Source organism: Oncorhynchus gorbuscha, linkage group LG10, assembly GCF_021184085.1.
Source record: "Oncorhynchus gorbuscha isolate QuinsamMale2020 ecotype Even-year linkage group LG10, OgorEven_v1.0, whole genome shotgun sequence".
NCBI lineage: Eukaryota > Metazoa > Chordata > Actinopteri > Salmoniformes > Salmonidae > Oncorhynchus > Oncorhynchus gorbuscha.
The window spans coordinates 9,200,496-9,215,016 of NC_060182.1; the positions used below are offsets into that span (position 1 = coordinate 9,200,496).

The 14,521-nt window shown below is 44.8% G+C and overlaps 1 protein-coding gene across 1 annotated transcript; it reads right to left on the bottom strand.

Annotated features, from left to right (window-relative positions):
- Nucleotides 1-1,937: 1,937 nt before the first annotated feature.
- Nucleotides 1,938-6,169, bottom strand: LOC124044993 (perforin-1-like). Its single transcript, XM_046364196.1, has 3 exons — nucleotides 6,086-6,169; nucleotides 5,037-5,593; nucleotides 1,938-3,452 (listed from the first exon to the last, which is right to left on the bottom strand). Exons 2-3 carry the CDS (start codon nucleotides 5,567-5,569, stop codon nucleotides 2,411-2,413), a joined length of 1,575 nt encoding a protein of 524 aa, XP_046220152.1. The 5' UTR covers nucleotides 5,570-5,593; nucleotides 6,086-6,169; the 3' UTR covers nucleotides 1,938-2,410.
- Between the last annotated feature and the right edge of the window lie 8,352 nt (nucleotides 6,170-14,521).

The window sequence follows — 14,521 nt, forward strand, 5'->3', positions numbered from 1 at the left end:
ACACAGGGGACCATTCAGGGGACCACCCAGGGGACCATCCAGGGGACCATTCAGGGGACCACCCAGGGGACCATCCAGGGGACCATTCAGGGGACCACCCAGGGGACCACCCAGGGGACCATCCAGAGGACCACACAGGGGACCACACAGGGGACCACCCAGGGGACCATCCAGGGGACCACACAGGGGACCACACAGGGGACCACCCAGGGGACCATTCAGGGGACCATTCAGGGGACCATCCATTTTTGATTGTCGTTTTGTTACCCGGTTCTGACAATGTTCCTGTACGGTTCCATGTCTGTGCAAAATCAAATGTTCCCTCTCCGTACCTGCTTCTCATTTCCAGCGTCGGTTCTTACATTGATCTCGCTTTTTCAACCCCCAAAATTCAGCGACTCTCTTCAGCAACCATCTACACCCTGACTTCCACCAGGAGGCGCTGTCCCTCCCCAGAGGCTCAACAGAACCACTCTACACATGTACCAGTGTTTCATCAGCACACATGGCACACAGTACAGGCCTCAGGCGGTCACTCCAAGTGAAATACTGTACCATGTTTGACTATGACTGCTTTTATTGTCTCAAAACAATTTGAGTTTCCACAATGTGTTTTTTTAAATCAGTTTTTTGGATTGTAAACTATTGTATTATTGTGGAGAGACAATTTCTCTCTCTATATATATATATATATATATATATATATATACTATTAACTTCTTTAGGCGACCCTGGGAGGAGGGCTGAAGAGTGTGTATACTATTAACTTCTTTAGGCGACCCTGGGAGGAGGGCTGAAGAGTGTGACCTCCACACCTGCTTGGCCACTCTCAACAAGGTGTCTGTCTGTGAGGCGAGGAACTGTGTGCATCACAGGAGACTGCTGAGGGGAGGAAGGCTTGTAGCCTTGAGTAGCTGGTGCAGGATCATCCTCAGTAATAGGGGCAGTGTGTCAAGACACTCCTGGGGAGTCACATGACCGTGGTGTCAGGGGGAAGCGGTTGGCAGGGTCAGGGCTTCTACGACTGGTTGAATAGCCTAGCATCTGGGTCAACCTAGACAATGGCACTTACTCTCTCCTCCCTTTGCACACAATGGTGGCTGACGTCAAGTGTAACCAATGCAGACCCTCTGTTAACTAAGGTGCAAGTCTCATATAGTAGATGAAAGACACATGTTTCTCTGTCTGCCTTAATTTACCCACTTTCAATGTTTCCTCTTTCAACTCACTCTGGTACAAAATGTGATCATAAAATGTTGTTAACTTTTACACCGAGTGTACAAAACATTAAGAAGACCTTCCTAATATTGAGTTGCCCCCATTTTGCCCTCAGAACAGCTTCATTTATCCCAGCGCTTCCAGTCTGGGGATTTTTCTTCACGGACTCTACAAGAACTGCTCTGTGGCCATCCTGTTGCTTACAGCCACTAGGCGACTGGTTATTCCGACCGTGCTGAAAGCATTCCACAGGGATGCTGGCCCATGTTGACTCCAATGCTTAAAAAGTTGTGTCAAGTTAGCTGGATGTACTTTTGGTGGTGGACCATTCTTATAAACACACGGGAAATTGTTGAGCATGAAAACCCCAGCAGCGTTGCAGTTCTTGACTCAAACAGATGCGCCTGGCACCTACTCCCACGCCCCGTTCAAAGGCACTTAAATATGTTGTCTTGCCCATTAATTAACCCTCTGAATGACACACACACACACAATCCATGTCTCAATGGTGTCAAAGCTTAAAAATCCTTCTTTAACCCGTCTCCTCCTCTTCATCTACACTGATTGAAGTGGATTTAACTAATTATATCATTAAGGAATCATAGCTTCCGCCTGGATTCACCTGGTCAGTCTATGTCATGAAAAGAGATGTTCATAATGTGTTGTACACTCAGTGTACTTTATAACCCTCTTTGAAATAAATACAAAAGCTAAAACAATCAGAAGAAGAAGAATTTATTATGTAGTAAGTAGGTCGTATTCCCCATCACATGAGATACATACTGCAACATCTGATATAACTAAAGGATAACTAAGGACTACATTGCCCTCTAGTGGTTCAAATGCTACATTACAGAAGTGCTTTCATTCATTTTCATGAATAATTTTCATGAATCATTTTTCATGACTGTTCTCCTACATTGTTATCAATGTTGTAAAGTAGTTTAGGTATAAATCATTTTAAAGTACTACTCAGGTATGAGAATTTAATACTTTTTACACCACTGATTGTTACATAAAATACGATGATCTAAAAGACTAAAGAAAAAATGTAAAATGTTTCAAAGGTCAAATTGTATATATTATTATCCTACTGTAATCTGTCACTATGACTCTCTCGTGGACAGAGTACGTAACAATTCACACAACATTATAGTTCTGGATTAACTGCGATTTTTCACTGATTTCCCCTCTAGTTTGGGGAGGGGTAATATTGGTCACATTTATCACCAGTCAGGTGTTTGTCACAAGTTAATGTGTAAGAGAATGTGAAACTCCCATTACTGAGTCCACAGCTATGCACGTGGCTCCCCTGCTCCAGGTTTACAGAACACCCACCCTGGAGGTCATCGTCACGTTCCCCTGGGTCCTTATCCCACACCTGGATCTCTAGAGAGGACTGGGTGTTTACATAGTTAAAGTTGAAATGTGTATGCCAAAGTGGATCATAGGTAGTGATCCAGCGGGTCTGCCTGTGCTGACCTGAACACCACAGTTTGACGGAAACCTCTGGTTCGGCCATCCCATCACCCCTCAGACTGAACCCACGGTCCACAAAGACTGTTAGTTTGCCCCTCCCTGCCAACAGGGGGCAGCAATCAGCAGAGAGGTCGGGTGAATCCCTGCATGCTTGTTTCTCTGTCTTTATTCTCTTAATCCCGCTGTCGATCACATACTGACTAATAGCTGTTTGTAGATCAGCGCTCGTCTGTTTGTCATCAACCAGTTGATATAGAGGCTGCAGGGAGAAGGATACCATTTCCGGAGACTCATTTAGGCTTTTCATCCATTTTAAGAAACTGTCTATATTAGCTTTTCTCATAGAAGCAACTCCATTTAAGGTTCTCCCACCGTTCACTTCCGTGTGGTGACTTAAGAAGCCCATGCTGTACCCTGTTGCACTGTCAGAGTTGGTAGCGACCTTCGAACATTGACCCCCCAAAAGGTTTAGCCCTAAGTCAACGGGCAGTCCTACAGGTATGTCCAAGTCCAACCCCATACTCAGACATGTCTCCACGTCGGACACAAAGACCTTGTTTAGGGCTGCTAGACAGGTGCGAATGCTAGTCACCCTCTTCATCATCCCTCCGAGGTCTCCATCACTGATGTAGTGGGTTCCGTAGGTATCAATGATGTCCTTGTACGCCTCACTGTTGGATGTGTAGTGGTGTGGCAGAGAAGCTATGCGTCGCTGGAAATCCAGGCTAAGTGGGGGTTTACTGGGCACACTGAAACTAAAAGAGGGTTAGAGTGGGGGTTAACTGGGCACACTGAAACTAAAAGAGGGTTAGAGTGGGGGTTTACTGGGCACACTGAAACTAAAAGAGGGTTAGAGTGGGGGTTAACTGGGCACACTGAAACTAAAAGAGGGTTAGAGTGAGGGTTTACTGGGCACACTGAAACTAAAAGAGGGTTAGAGTGGGGGTTAACTGGGCACACTGAAACTAAAAGAGGGTTAGAGTGGGGGTTTACTGGGCACACTGAAACTAAAAGAGGGTTAGAGTGGGGGTTAACTGGGCACACTGAAACTAAAAGAGGGTTAGAGTGGCTGTTAACTGGGCACACTGAAACTAAAAGAGGGTTAGAGTGGGGGTTTACTGGGCACACTGAAACTAAAAGAGGGTTAGAGTGGCTGTTAACTGGGCACACTGAAACTAAAAGAGGGTTAGAGTGGCTGTTAACTGGGCACACTGAAACTAAAAGAGGGTTATAGTGGGGGTTAACTGGGCACACTGAAACTAAAAGAGGGTTAGAGTGTGGGTTAACTGGGCACACTGAAACTAAAAGAGGGTTAGAGTGGGGGTTAACTGGGCACACTGAAACTCCCCAAAAGAGGGTTAGAGTGGGGTTAACTGGGCACACTGAAACTAAAAGAGGGTTAGAGTGGGGGTTAACTGGGCACACTGAAACTAAAAGAGGGTTAGAGTGGGGGTTAACTGGGCACACTGAAACTAAAAGAGGGTTAGAGTGGGGGTTAACTGGGCACACTGAAACTAAAAGAGGGTTAGAGTGGCTGTTAACTGGGCACACTGAAACTAAAAGAGGGTTAGAGTGTTTTTGGGGTTAACTGGGCACACTGAAACTCAAAAGAGGGTTAGAGTGGGGTTAACTGGGCACACTGAAACTAAAAGAGGGTTAGAGTGGGGGTTAACTGGGCACACTGAAACTAAAAGAGGGTTAGAGTGGCTGTTAACTGGGCACACTGAAACTAAAAGAGGGTTAGAGTGGCTGTTAACTGGGCACACTGAAACTAAAAGAGGGTTAGAGTGGCTGTTAACTGGGCACACTGAAACTAAAAGAGGGTTAGAGTGGGGGTTAACTGGGCAGCTATAATAAATGTACAAATCTCCTATATATCAGGGGGCACAATTCAGGCCCTACAGTTTCACAGTCCTGCTGGTTTTCATTTCGCCCTGGTATGTAATTGATCAATTAATATTACTGATTGGCTGGAGAGCAAGTCTGGTCCCTCCCTGGAAATTATGTCTCTGCTTAATAAAAGGTCGTGCTGAAAATCTGCATGACTGTGACCCTCAGAACTGTGAACGCCTGCTTAGATGTTGCCAAGTGAATACTAAAAAAGGAAAGTATATTGAACTTGTTGATGGGATCAATTAATCCAAGGAGGAACTATATATACATTATTTCTCTCTAGAAAACAGCAAACTAGATGGTTACATTTTATTTTTTTCAGTGTTTTAAAAGCCATTTTATGGCTAAAGTTTGCTGAAAGCGCTGAGAGAGTGCCGCACAATTGCTTCAAGCACTTAGAATTGAAATATACATGACCTCACAAACATCATGATACGTGGCCTGACCTGTAGACAGAGCAGGTTAATTGTTGAAACGAGAAGGAAGACTTGTCTGCGTTTGAGTGTGCGGATGCAAAGCCGTACACCTTGGACTTGCTGCCTGCTAACTGCAGATCTACATTCTCCAGTTTTAGCCCCGCCTTCCAGTCATTCTCTATAAAGAAGGCTATATCATCCACAAGAGAACTGACAGAGTAGTAGTAGGAACTCAGAGTCTTCCTCTTGCAGTCACTTTCGGCACGCCAGTCCTTCATATGCAAGGGGAGTTTCTGAAGCTCACCTCCCATAAGTGGGTTCACACATACCATGCAGGAGTTAGCCAAGTAACTGTTGACATCAAACACAGAGGCCCGTTTTTGTCTCAGTGTTACAACATCATAGCCCATCCCAGCCAGTTTGTAGCCAGGCACAAAGGAACAATTGGCGCATTCTTCTGGGGTCCCTAGACGACAGGTGAACCCTCCATCCAAGCTCGACAGAGCCAGGAAACCCATGAACACCGGGTGAAACACGGGTGAGAGGACGACTGATGCTGTCATCGTTGTCACTCCTGATTGGTCAATCTAGAAGAGAGGATTTAAATAACGAAGGTTGTCACTCTCCTTTTTTAAAACATTTTATTCTACAAGTGAGAAAAAAGATTCCGCTGAGGAAGGTGATCATTTTGATTCCACTGTCTTCTACTTCCCACAACACAACGACTACTACTTCAGTCTTTTAAAACCAAAACACTTAGTTTTAAAAAAAAGAAAGTAATTCATTTTAGACAGTATATTGTTTTTTTATTTGTCCTTTATTTAACTAGGCAAGTCAGTTAAGAACACATTTTTATTTTCAATGAGAGCCTAGGAACAGTGGGTTAACTGCCTGTTCAGGGGCAGAATGACAGATTTTGTACCTTGTCAGCTGAGGGGTTTGAACTTGCAACCTTCCGGTTAATAGCCCAACACTCTAACCACTAGGCTACCCTGCCGTTCATAAAATACTCCAACGTTTAGAGCTATTGTTAATATGATAAATGTTCAATCTCTCTCCAGTTGTCTGTCAATACTTACAATGTAAAATCCACAGCAGATCTCTCTGTCCTCTCATGTCCACATGAAATGATCTCTGTACCCACCAGCTCTCAGAGTAAACAAAGACTGGCTCCTTATCGTGTTACAAACTGCATGGTGGGAAACGGAGTTTATGCATTGATTCTACATATCTGGCAAACCAGCAGGAAAAATACAATGAATAATGATTAAGCGTAGTGTAGAGTAATGACAGACATCATAAAGCACCAACAAAACTGTCAGCAGTCACATAGAGAGATGAATACTGTTTTGTTGTTGCGTGTAAATCTCCTGTTGAAAATGTATTTAATTTTACCTTTATTTAACTAGCCAAGTCAGTTATGAAACAAATTCTTATTTTCAATGACGGCCTAGGTACAGTGGGTTAACTGCCTGTTCAGGGGCAGAACGACAGACTTGTACCTTGTCAGCTCAGGGGTTTGAACTTGCAACCTTCCGGTTACTAGTCCAACGCTCTAACCCTGCCACCCCATGCTTTCTGTACTTGGCCCAATCTCTATCCACTTGTATCCAGTTTGAATTATTCCCACAGTGGTAAGATCTCATCAAATCTCTTCTCATTGATTCAACAGAGGATATGATATGATCTGTTTTCATATTGTTTGTAATCTAACTAGGGTCAATGATACACATCTGGGGCTTCAAAATAAATATCCAGACGCTGTAAACAGTGGAATGTTTGTTCAAAATAAATAAATAATCACAAAAGTGGGACATAGACATTTATGTCTAATTTGCAATTATTATTATTATTTTTTGATTCCCAATGATGTGGTTATAACTTACAGAGACTTTACTGATCATTTTCTGGACCATCCTCATGTGCATTGTGTTTTTCATGGGCTTAGCAAACCTGGTTTTTCAAGATAACATGTTTTTCATGGGCATGGCAAACGTGGTTTTTCAAGATAACATGTTTTTCATGGGCATGGCAAACGTGGTTTTTCAAGATAACATGTTTTTCCTGGTCATGGCAAATGTGGTTTTTCAAGATAACATGTTTTTCATGGGCATAGCAAATCTAACTCTCTGAGGGCATTGGCCTGCAGGGCATCTCCATGTCAAAGCAACCCTGAGTAGGTCAGTTGGAGAATTCATTCTACCTTATTCGCATATTACCCAGAGTGCCTTTCGAGTGAATGGTAGTTAACACCCGTACCTGTATTTGTTAGTGGCAGAGATATCATTGTTGTATTCAATGATTTTCAGTACCGTAGCCTTCACCAAGTGAGTGTTTAAGTGAGCACGTTATCTTTCAAATTAAACTCTTTATGAAAATACATTACATGTATCATAAGGCCTTTATTTGAGGGGCTAGTTACACCCTAACGCAGTGGTCTGAAACTCCTGGTTTAAAGGTCACATCAAACCCGCAAGTCACATTATGCTGGCTTGCAAGGTGATGTGTTATTTCTATCGGAATCCAGCACAAAGTGAGGATTTTCAACAATTTGAACTTCTAATTCACCTGCAACCAGTATTCAGAATGACTGCCAGGGAAGATTGTTTACTGACCACAGGAGGCTACTGAGGGGAGGATGGCTCATAATGGAATGGAGTGAATGGAATGGTATTGAAATATGTCCATCTACTAACAGACTAGATTTGTTTTGATAAAAGCTATTTATTGTGTAGCATGATTAATCAACCAATCAAAGTAAATGCAAAAACACAGGTATTGAAACAAACAATTCTGAAAATCAACCTGCTGTTTAAGTAGGACAATGAAAATGCTGTTTTGAACAAACAGGAATATTTTACTGAACAAACTTGTTGAAATTCAACTGACTTTGAGCCGACTTTGTTGAGTAAACACACATTAGCTCAGCATCTGTCCTTTTGACGTCCACTCAACTCAGAATAACGCTGATTAAGCTATTTGTGTGTGTGTGTGTGTGTGTGTGTGTGTGTGTGTGTGTGTGTGTGTGTGTGTGTGTGTGTGTGTGTGTGTGTGTGTGTGTGTGTGTGTGTGTGTGTGTGTGTGTGTGTGTGTGTGTGTGTGTGTGTGCGTGCCTGAGTGCGTGCGTGCGTGAGTTTGTGCGTGAGTTTGTGCGTGTGTGTGTGTGTGTGTGTGTGTGTGTGTGTGTGTGTGTGTGTGTGTGTGTGTGTGTGTGTGTGTGTGTGTGTGTGTGTGTGTGTGTGTGTGTGTGTGTGTGTGTGTGTGTGTGTGTGTGTGTGTGTGTGTGCGTGTGTGCGTGCGTGTGCCTTTGGCAAACAAGTTGGAAACTACAGACATGATGAGATATTCATCTTATATTATATCTGACACGAAGACGTTACAGGACAAGAGAAAGATGTATAGATTTTAACAAAAAAGCAGGGAAATCCTGAACAGATCAATAGTTATTTTATATATAATGTAAGATTATAAAATAGTTCAAACAAAAAAAGTTAAAAGGCATGGACTAGATACTAGAGGTTAAAATTGACAATTGTGTCAAGTTCATTCATAAAAACATTAAACAGATTGCAGACTCCTGTACTTTGTAAAGAATCTAATGGAAGCATCAAGAAGGAAATGTCTGAAAATATACTTTTGGAAATATGACTCATGACTGAGATTCCTCCTCAAAGGAATAAAATAACACTGGTTGTCAGATCACCGTAATCCGCCTCTCGATTGATTCCCCTCTAGTTTGGGACGTGGACATAACGGTCACGCTTAGGAGCAGTCAGGGGTTTGTCACAAGTTAATGTGTAGGAGAAGGAGAAAGTACCATGGTTCAGTCCACAGTGATGATAATGGTTCCCGTGGTGTGTGTTTACATATCACCGACCTGGGGGGTTGTGTTTATATAGGGGCTTATACCACACCTGGAGCGTTAGACAGTGATGATAATGGTTCCCATGCTGTGAGTTTATATATCACCGACCTGGGGGGTTGTGTTAATTTTTTTATTTATTAATTTTTTCACCATTATTTAACCAGGTAGGCTAGTTGAGAACAAGTTCTCATTTACAACTGCGACCTGGCCAAGATAAAGCATAGCAGTGTGAACAGAAAGTAACACAAAGTTACACATGGAGTAAACAATTAACAAGTCAATAACACAGTCGAAAAAAACAAGCTTTTTTTTTAAAGAGTCTATATACATTGTGTGCAAAAGGCATGAGGAGGTAGGCGAATAATTACAATTTTGCAGATTAACACTGGAGTGATAAATGATCAGATGGTCATGTACAGGTAAAGAGCAGAAAAGTAAATAAATAAAAACAGTACGGGGATGAGGTAGGTAAATTGGGTGGGCTATTTACCGATGGACTATGTACAGCTGCAGCGATCGGACGGAGCTTTATATAGGGGCTTATACCACACCTGGAGCGCTGGAGTGGACTGGGTGTTTACATTGCCAAAGTCAAAATGTCAATGTCAAAATGGATCACAGGTGTTTTTAACAATGTGGGTTTCCCTGTACTGACCTTTACTCATCACCCCTCAGACCATACCCATGGTGCACTCATCACCCCTCAGACCATACCCATGGTGCACTCATCTCCCCTCAGACCATACCCATGGTGCACTCATCACCCCTCAGACCATACCCATGCTGCACTCATCACCCCTCAGACCATACCCATGGTGCACTCATCACCCCTCAGACCATACCCATGCTGCACTCATCACCCCTCAGACCATACCCATGGTGCACTCATCACCCCTTATACTGAACCCACGGTCCACAAAGACAGTCAGTCTGCCTCTCCCTACCAGCAGAGGGCAGCGATCAGGAAACAGGTTGGGAGAACTCACCCCACAAGGTGTCTGTTCTGTCTTGTTTTTCTCAATCCCATTGTCTGTCACATTCTGACCAATAGCTGCTTGTAGATTATAAATGTAAATGTAATCCCTCACCTTGGTGTCATGAACCAAGTCACGCAGAGGGAGGCCAGTGAAGGACAGGATGTCTGGGATCCTTTCTAGACTATTCAGACATTTTTTTGAAGCCTTCAGTGTCTGGTTTGGTCAAATCAAATTAAATTAAATCACTTGAATCAAATACATGTTTAGCAGATGTTATTGTGGGGGTAGCAAAACGCTTTTTGTTCCTCGCTCCAACAGTGCAATAAATATCTAACAATACACAACAATACACACAAATCTAAAAGTAAAAGAATGGCATTTTGAAATATATAAATATATGGACGAGCACGGAAAACTATAGTTTGTTAATAACAAGAAATGTGTGGAGTGGTTGAAAAAACGAGTTTTAATGACTCCAACCTAAGTGTATGTAAACTTCCCAACTCCAACTGTATATTTTATGCCTCCCCCACTTCTAAAACCAAAGTTACGCCCCTGGCTGTAGATGATTAGCAACAGACAGCATGGTGAAGAGTGCACAACAGCACCTCTTTAACCACAGGAGGCAGAATACATTTGGCTTGGCCCCTAAGACCCACACTAACTTTTATAGATGCACCACTGTGAGCATAAGGCTGTATCACCGCCTGGTACGGCAACGTCGCCGCCCGTAACTGCAGGGCTTTTCATAGGAGGTGCGGTCAGCCCAGCACATCACCTTGAGTCCTAAAGTGTGCCCAAGGTTATGCGCTGGGCTGACCGCACCAGGTTGACAGGGTACTGTGAGTGTAGGTGGTGTTGACAGGGTACTGTGAGGGTAGGTGGTGTTGACAGGGTACTGTGATGGTAGGTGGTGTTGACATGGTACTGTGAGGGTGGGTGGTGTTGACAGGGTACTGTGAGGGTAGGTGGTGTTGACATGGTACTGTGAGGGTAGGTGGTGTTGACATGGTACTGTGAGGGTAGGTGGTGTTGACAGAGTACTGTGAGGGTAGGTGGTGTTGACAGGGTACTGTGAGGTTAGGTGGTGTTGACATGGTACTGTGAGGGTAGGTGGTGTTGACAGGGTACTGTGAGGGTAGGTGGTGTTGACATGGTACTGTGAGGGTGGGTGGTGTTGACATGGTACTGTGAGGGTGGGTGTTGTTGACAGAGTACTGTGAGGGTAGGTGGTGTTGACATGGTACTGTGAGGGTGGGTGTTGTTGACAGGGTACTGTGAAGGTGGGTGGTGTCGACATGGTACTGTGAGGGTGGGTGTTGTTGACAGGGTACTGTGAAGGTGGGTGGTGTCGACAGGTTAATGTGAGGGTGGATGGTGTTGACAGGGTACTGTGAGGGTAGGTGGTGTTGACATGGTACTGTGAGGGTGGGTGGTGTTGACATGGTACTGTGAGGGTAGGTGGTGTTGACATGGTACTGTGAGGGTGGGTGGTGTTGACAGGGTACTGTGGGGGTGGGTGGTGTTGACAGGGTACTGTGAGGGTGGGTGGTGTTGACAGGGTACTGTGAGGGTGGGTGGTGTTGACAGGGTACTGTGAGGGTGGGTGGTGTTGACATGGTACTGTGGGGGTGGGTGGTGTTGACATGGTACTGTGAGAGTGGGTGGTGTTGACAGGTTAATGTGAGGGTGGGTGGTGTTGACAGGGTACTGTGAGGGTAGATGGTGTTGACAGGGTACTGTGAGGTTGGGTGGTGTTGACAGGGTACTGTGAGGTTGGGTGGTGTTGACAGGGTACTGTGAGGGTGGGTGGTGTTGACAGGGTACTGTCAGGGTGGGTGGTGTTGACAGGGTACTGTGGGAGTGGGTGGTGTTGACAGGGTACTGTGAGGTTAGGTGGTGTTGACATGGTACTGTGAGGGTAGGTGGTGTTGACATGGTACTGTGAGGGTGGGTGCTGTTGACATGGTCCTGTGAGGGTGGGTGGTGTTGACATGGTACTGTGAGGGTGGGTGGTGTTGACATGGTACTGTGAGGGTAGGTGGTGTTGACATGGTACTGTGAAGGTGGGTGGTGTTGACATGGTACTGTGAGGGTGGGTGGTGTTGACATGGTACTGTGAAGGTGGGTGGTGTTGACATGGTACTGTGAGGGTGGGTGGTGTTGACATGGTACTGTGAAGGTGGGTGGTGTTGACATGGTACTGTGAGGGTTGGTGGTGTTGACATGTTACTGTGAAGGTGGGTGGTGTCGACAGGGTTTGTTGTTATTGTTTGCTATGAAGAAATGTCTCAATGTAATAAATTGCATCAGTTACCAAATTAGTCAGCATAGAATATTTGTGTTCTCTCAGTGATCTCTGTTCCCTCCTCAAAGTAGTCACCATATAATATCTCTGTTCTCTCTTCTATCCATACACAGAGATCTCTGTGTCCTCCTCCCCTCTTTTTATAACAAAGGAACTAAAGCACTAAACTTAGTGTTATCCTCCTTCTCAAGATAGCAAATGTTTGACTGATCTCAATGTTTAGCTGCACAATACAATGTGCAGATGAGAATGACAGCGTTGTTTTTATTCCTCTCAGATTATTAATCTTAGTGTGTAAAGACCGACGCCGGACAGGAGAAGCAGGTACGGGGAGTCAAACATTTAATAGGGAACAGACATAGAACACGACAGGAACAGTGTCAGCACACGGGTAAACAAGGACATATGACAAACATCAGTCCCGAAGCAGGGAACAGAGTTTAGGGAACAGAGTTTAGGGAACAGACAGATACAGGGAAGGTTATAACACAAGTAATAGAGTTCAGCTGAGTCCAATGAGCGCAGATGCAGGTGTGCGTACTGATGGTGGCTTGATTGGTGTAATCCTGGAGAGCCCTCGAGCGCCAGCGGCAGGAAGAGCTGGAACAGGCGTGACAATACCCCCCCCCCCCCACCCCCTCTAGGGGCGCCCCCCGGCGTCCTGCCTGGGCGAGCCGGCCGTGACATGGGCGCTGGGCAAGCAGGCTGGGAGAGGGGGAGGAAGAGCGGGAGGAAGAGTGGAAGCACGCGCAACATAGTGTGTCAGTGTTTACAGAATGCCAGAGTGAGAAGGGATTATCAAATCGTCGAGCATGTTTTTTCTTTGTCATTATGGAATATTGTGATGTCATTATGGAGTATTGTGATGTCATTATGTGGTATTGTGATGTCATTATGGGGTATTGTGTGTATTGTGTGTAGATTCATGAGCCAGGGGACGGGACGATTTAATCCATTTTAGAATAAGGCTGTAACATTTCAAAATGTGGAAAAAGTCCACCAGAGCGGTTTCCGGAAAATTGAATGTTCATTTGTCAACCATAAGCCGAGAATTTGTCAGTATGTCCAACCGGCCTCACAACCACAGACCACAGGTAACCACGCCAGCCCAGGACCTCCACATCTGTCTTCTTCACCTGCGGCATCATCTGAGACCAGCCACCCGGATAGCTGATGAAACTGTGGGTTTGCACAAATGAAGAATTTCTGCACAAATTGTCAGAAACCATCTCAGGGAATCTCATCTGCGTGCTCGTCGTCCTCACAAGGTTTTTTTTACCGGACTGCTGTTCCTCGTAACCAACTGCGGAACCAACTTCAGTGGGCAAATGCTCACCTTTGATGGCCACCGGCAAGCTGGAGAAGTGTGCTCATCACAGCTGAATCCCGGTTGAACTGTACCGGGCAGATGGTAGACGGCGTGTATGATGTCGTGTGTGCGAGCGGTTTGCTGATGTCAACGTTGTGAACAGAGTGTCTCATGGTGGCGGTGGGGTTGTGGTATGGGCAGGCATAAGCTACGGACAACTAACACAACTGCATTTTATCGATGGCAATTTGAATGCACAGAGATACCGTGATGAGATCCTGAGGCCCATTATCGTGCCATTCATGTAACGGCTTTCTTCTGTGGACGAAGGAGAGGACCAAAGCGCTGCGTGGTTAGTGTTCATCATGTTTAATAAAGATCATAAATGTGAACCATACAAAATACCAAAACAACAAATGTGGAAAAAACCAACAGTCCTATCTGGTGCATAGACACAAAGACAGAAGACAAATCACCCACAAAATACCCAATGAACATGGCTGCCTAAATATGGTTCCCAATCAGAGACAACGATTAAGCACCTGCCTCTAATTGAGAACCAATCTAGGCAACCATAGACCTGGAAAAGATACAGCCCCATAAACATACAAAACCCCTAGACAAGTAAAAACACATATATCACCCATGTCACACCCTGACCTAACCAAAATAACAAGGAAAACGAAGAACACTAAGGTCAGGGTGTGACAATTGATCCGTTGCCATCACCTCATGTTTCAGCATGATAATGCACAGCCCCATGTCGCGCGTATCTGTACACAATTCCTGGAAGCTGAAAAAGTCCCAGTTCTTCCATGGACTTCATACTCACCAGACATGTCACCCATTGAGCATGTTTAGGATGCTCTGGATTGACTTGTACGACAGTGTGTTCCAGTTCCTGCCAATATCCAGCAACTTCACACAGCCATTGAAGAGTATTGAGACAACATTCCACAGTCCACAATCAACAGCCTAATCAACACTATGTCACGGGCGTCCTCCTCTTCATCTGAAGAGGAGAGGCGAGAAGGATCGGAGGACCAAAATGCGGTG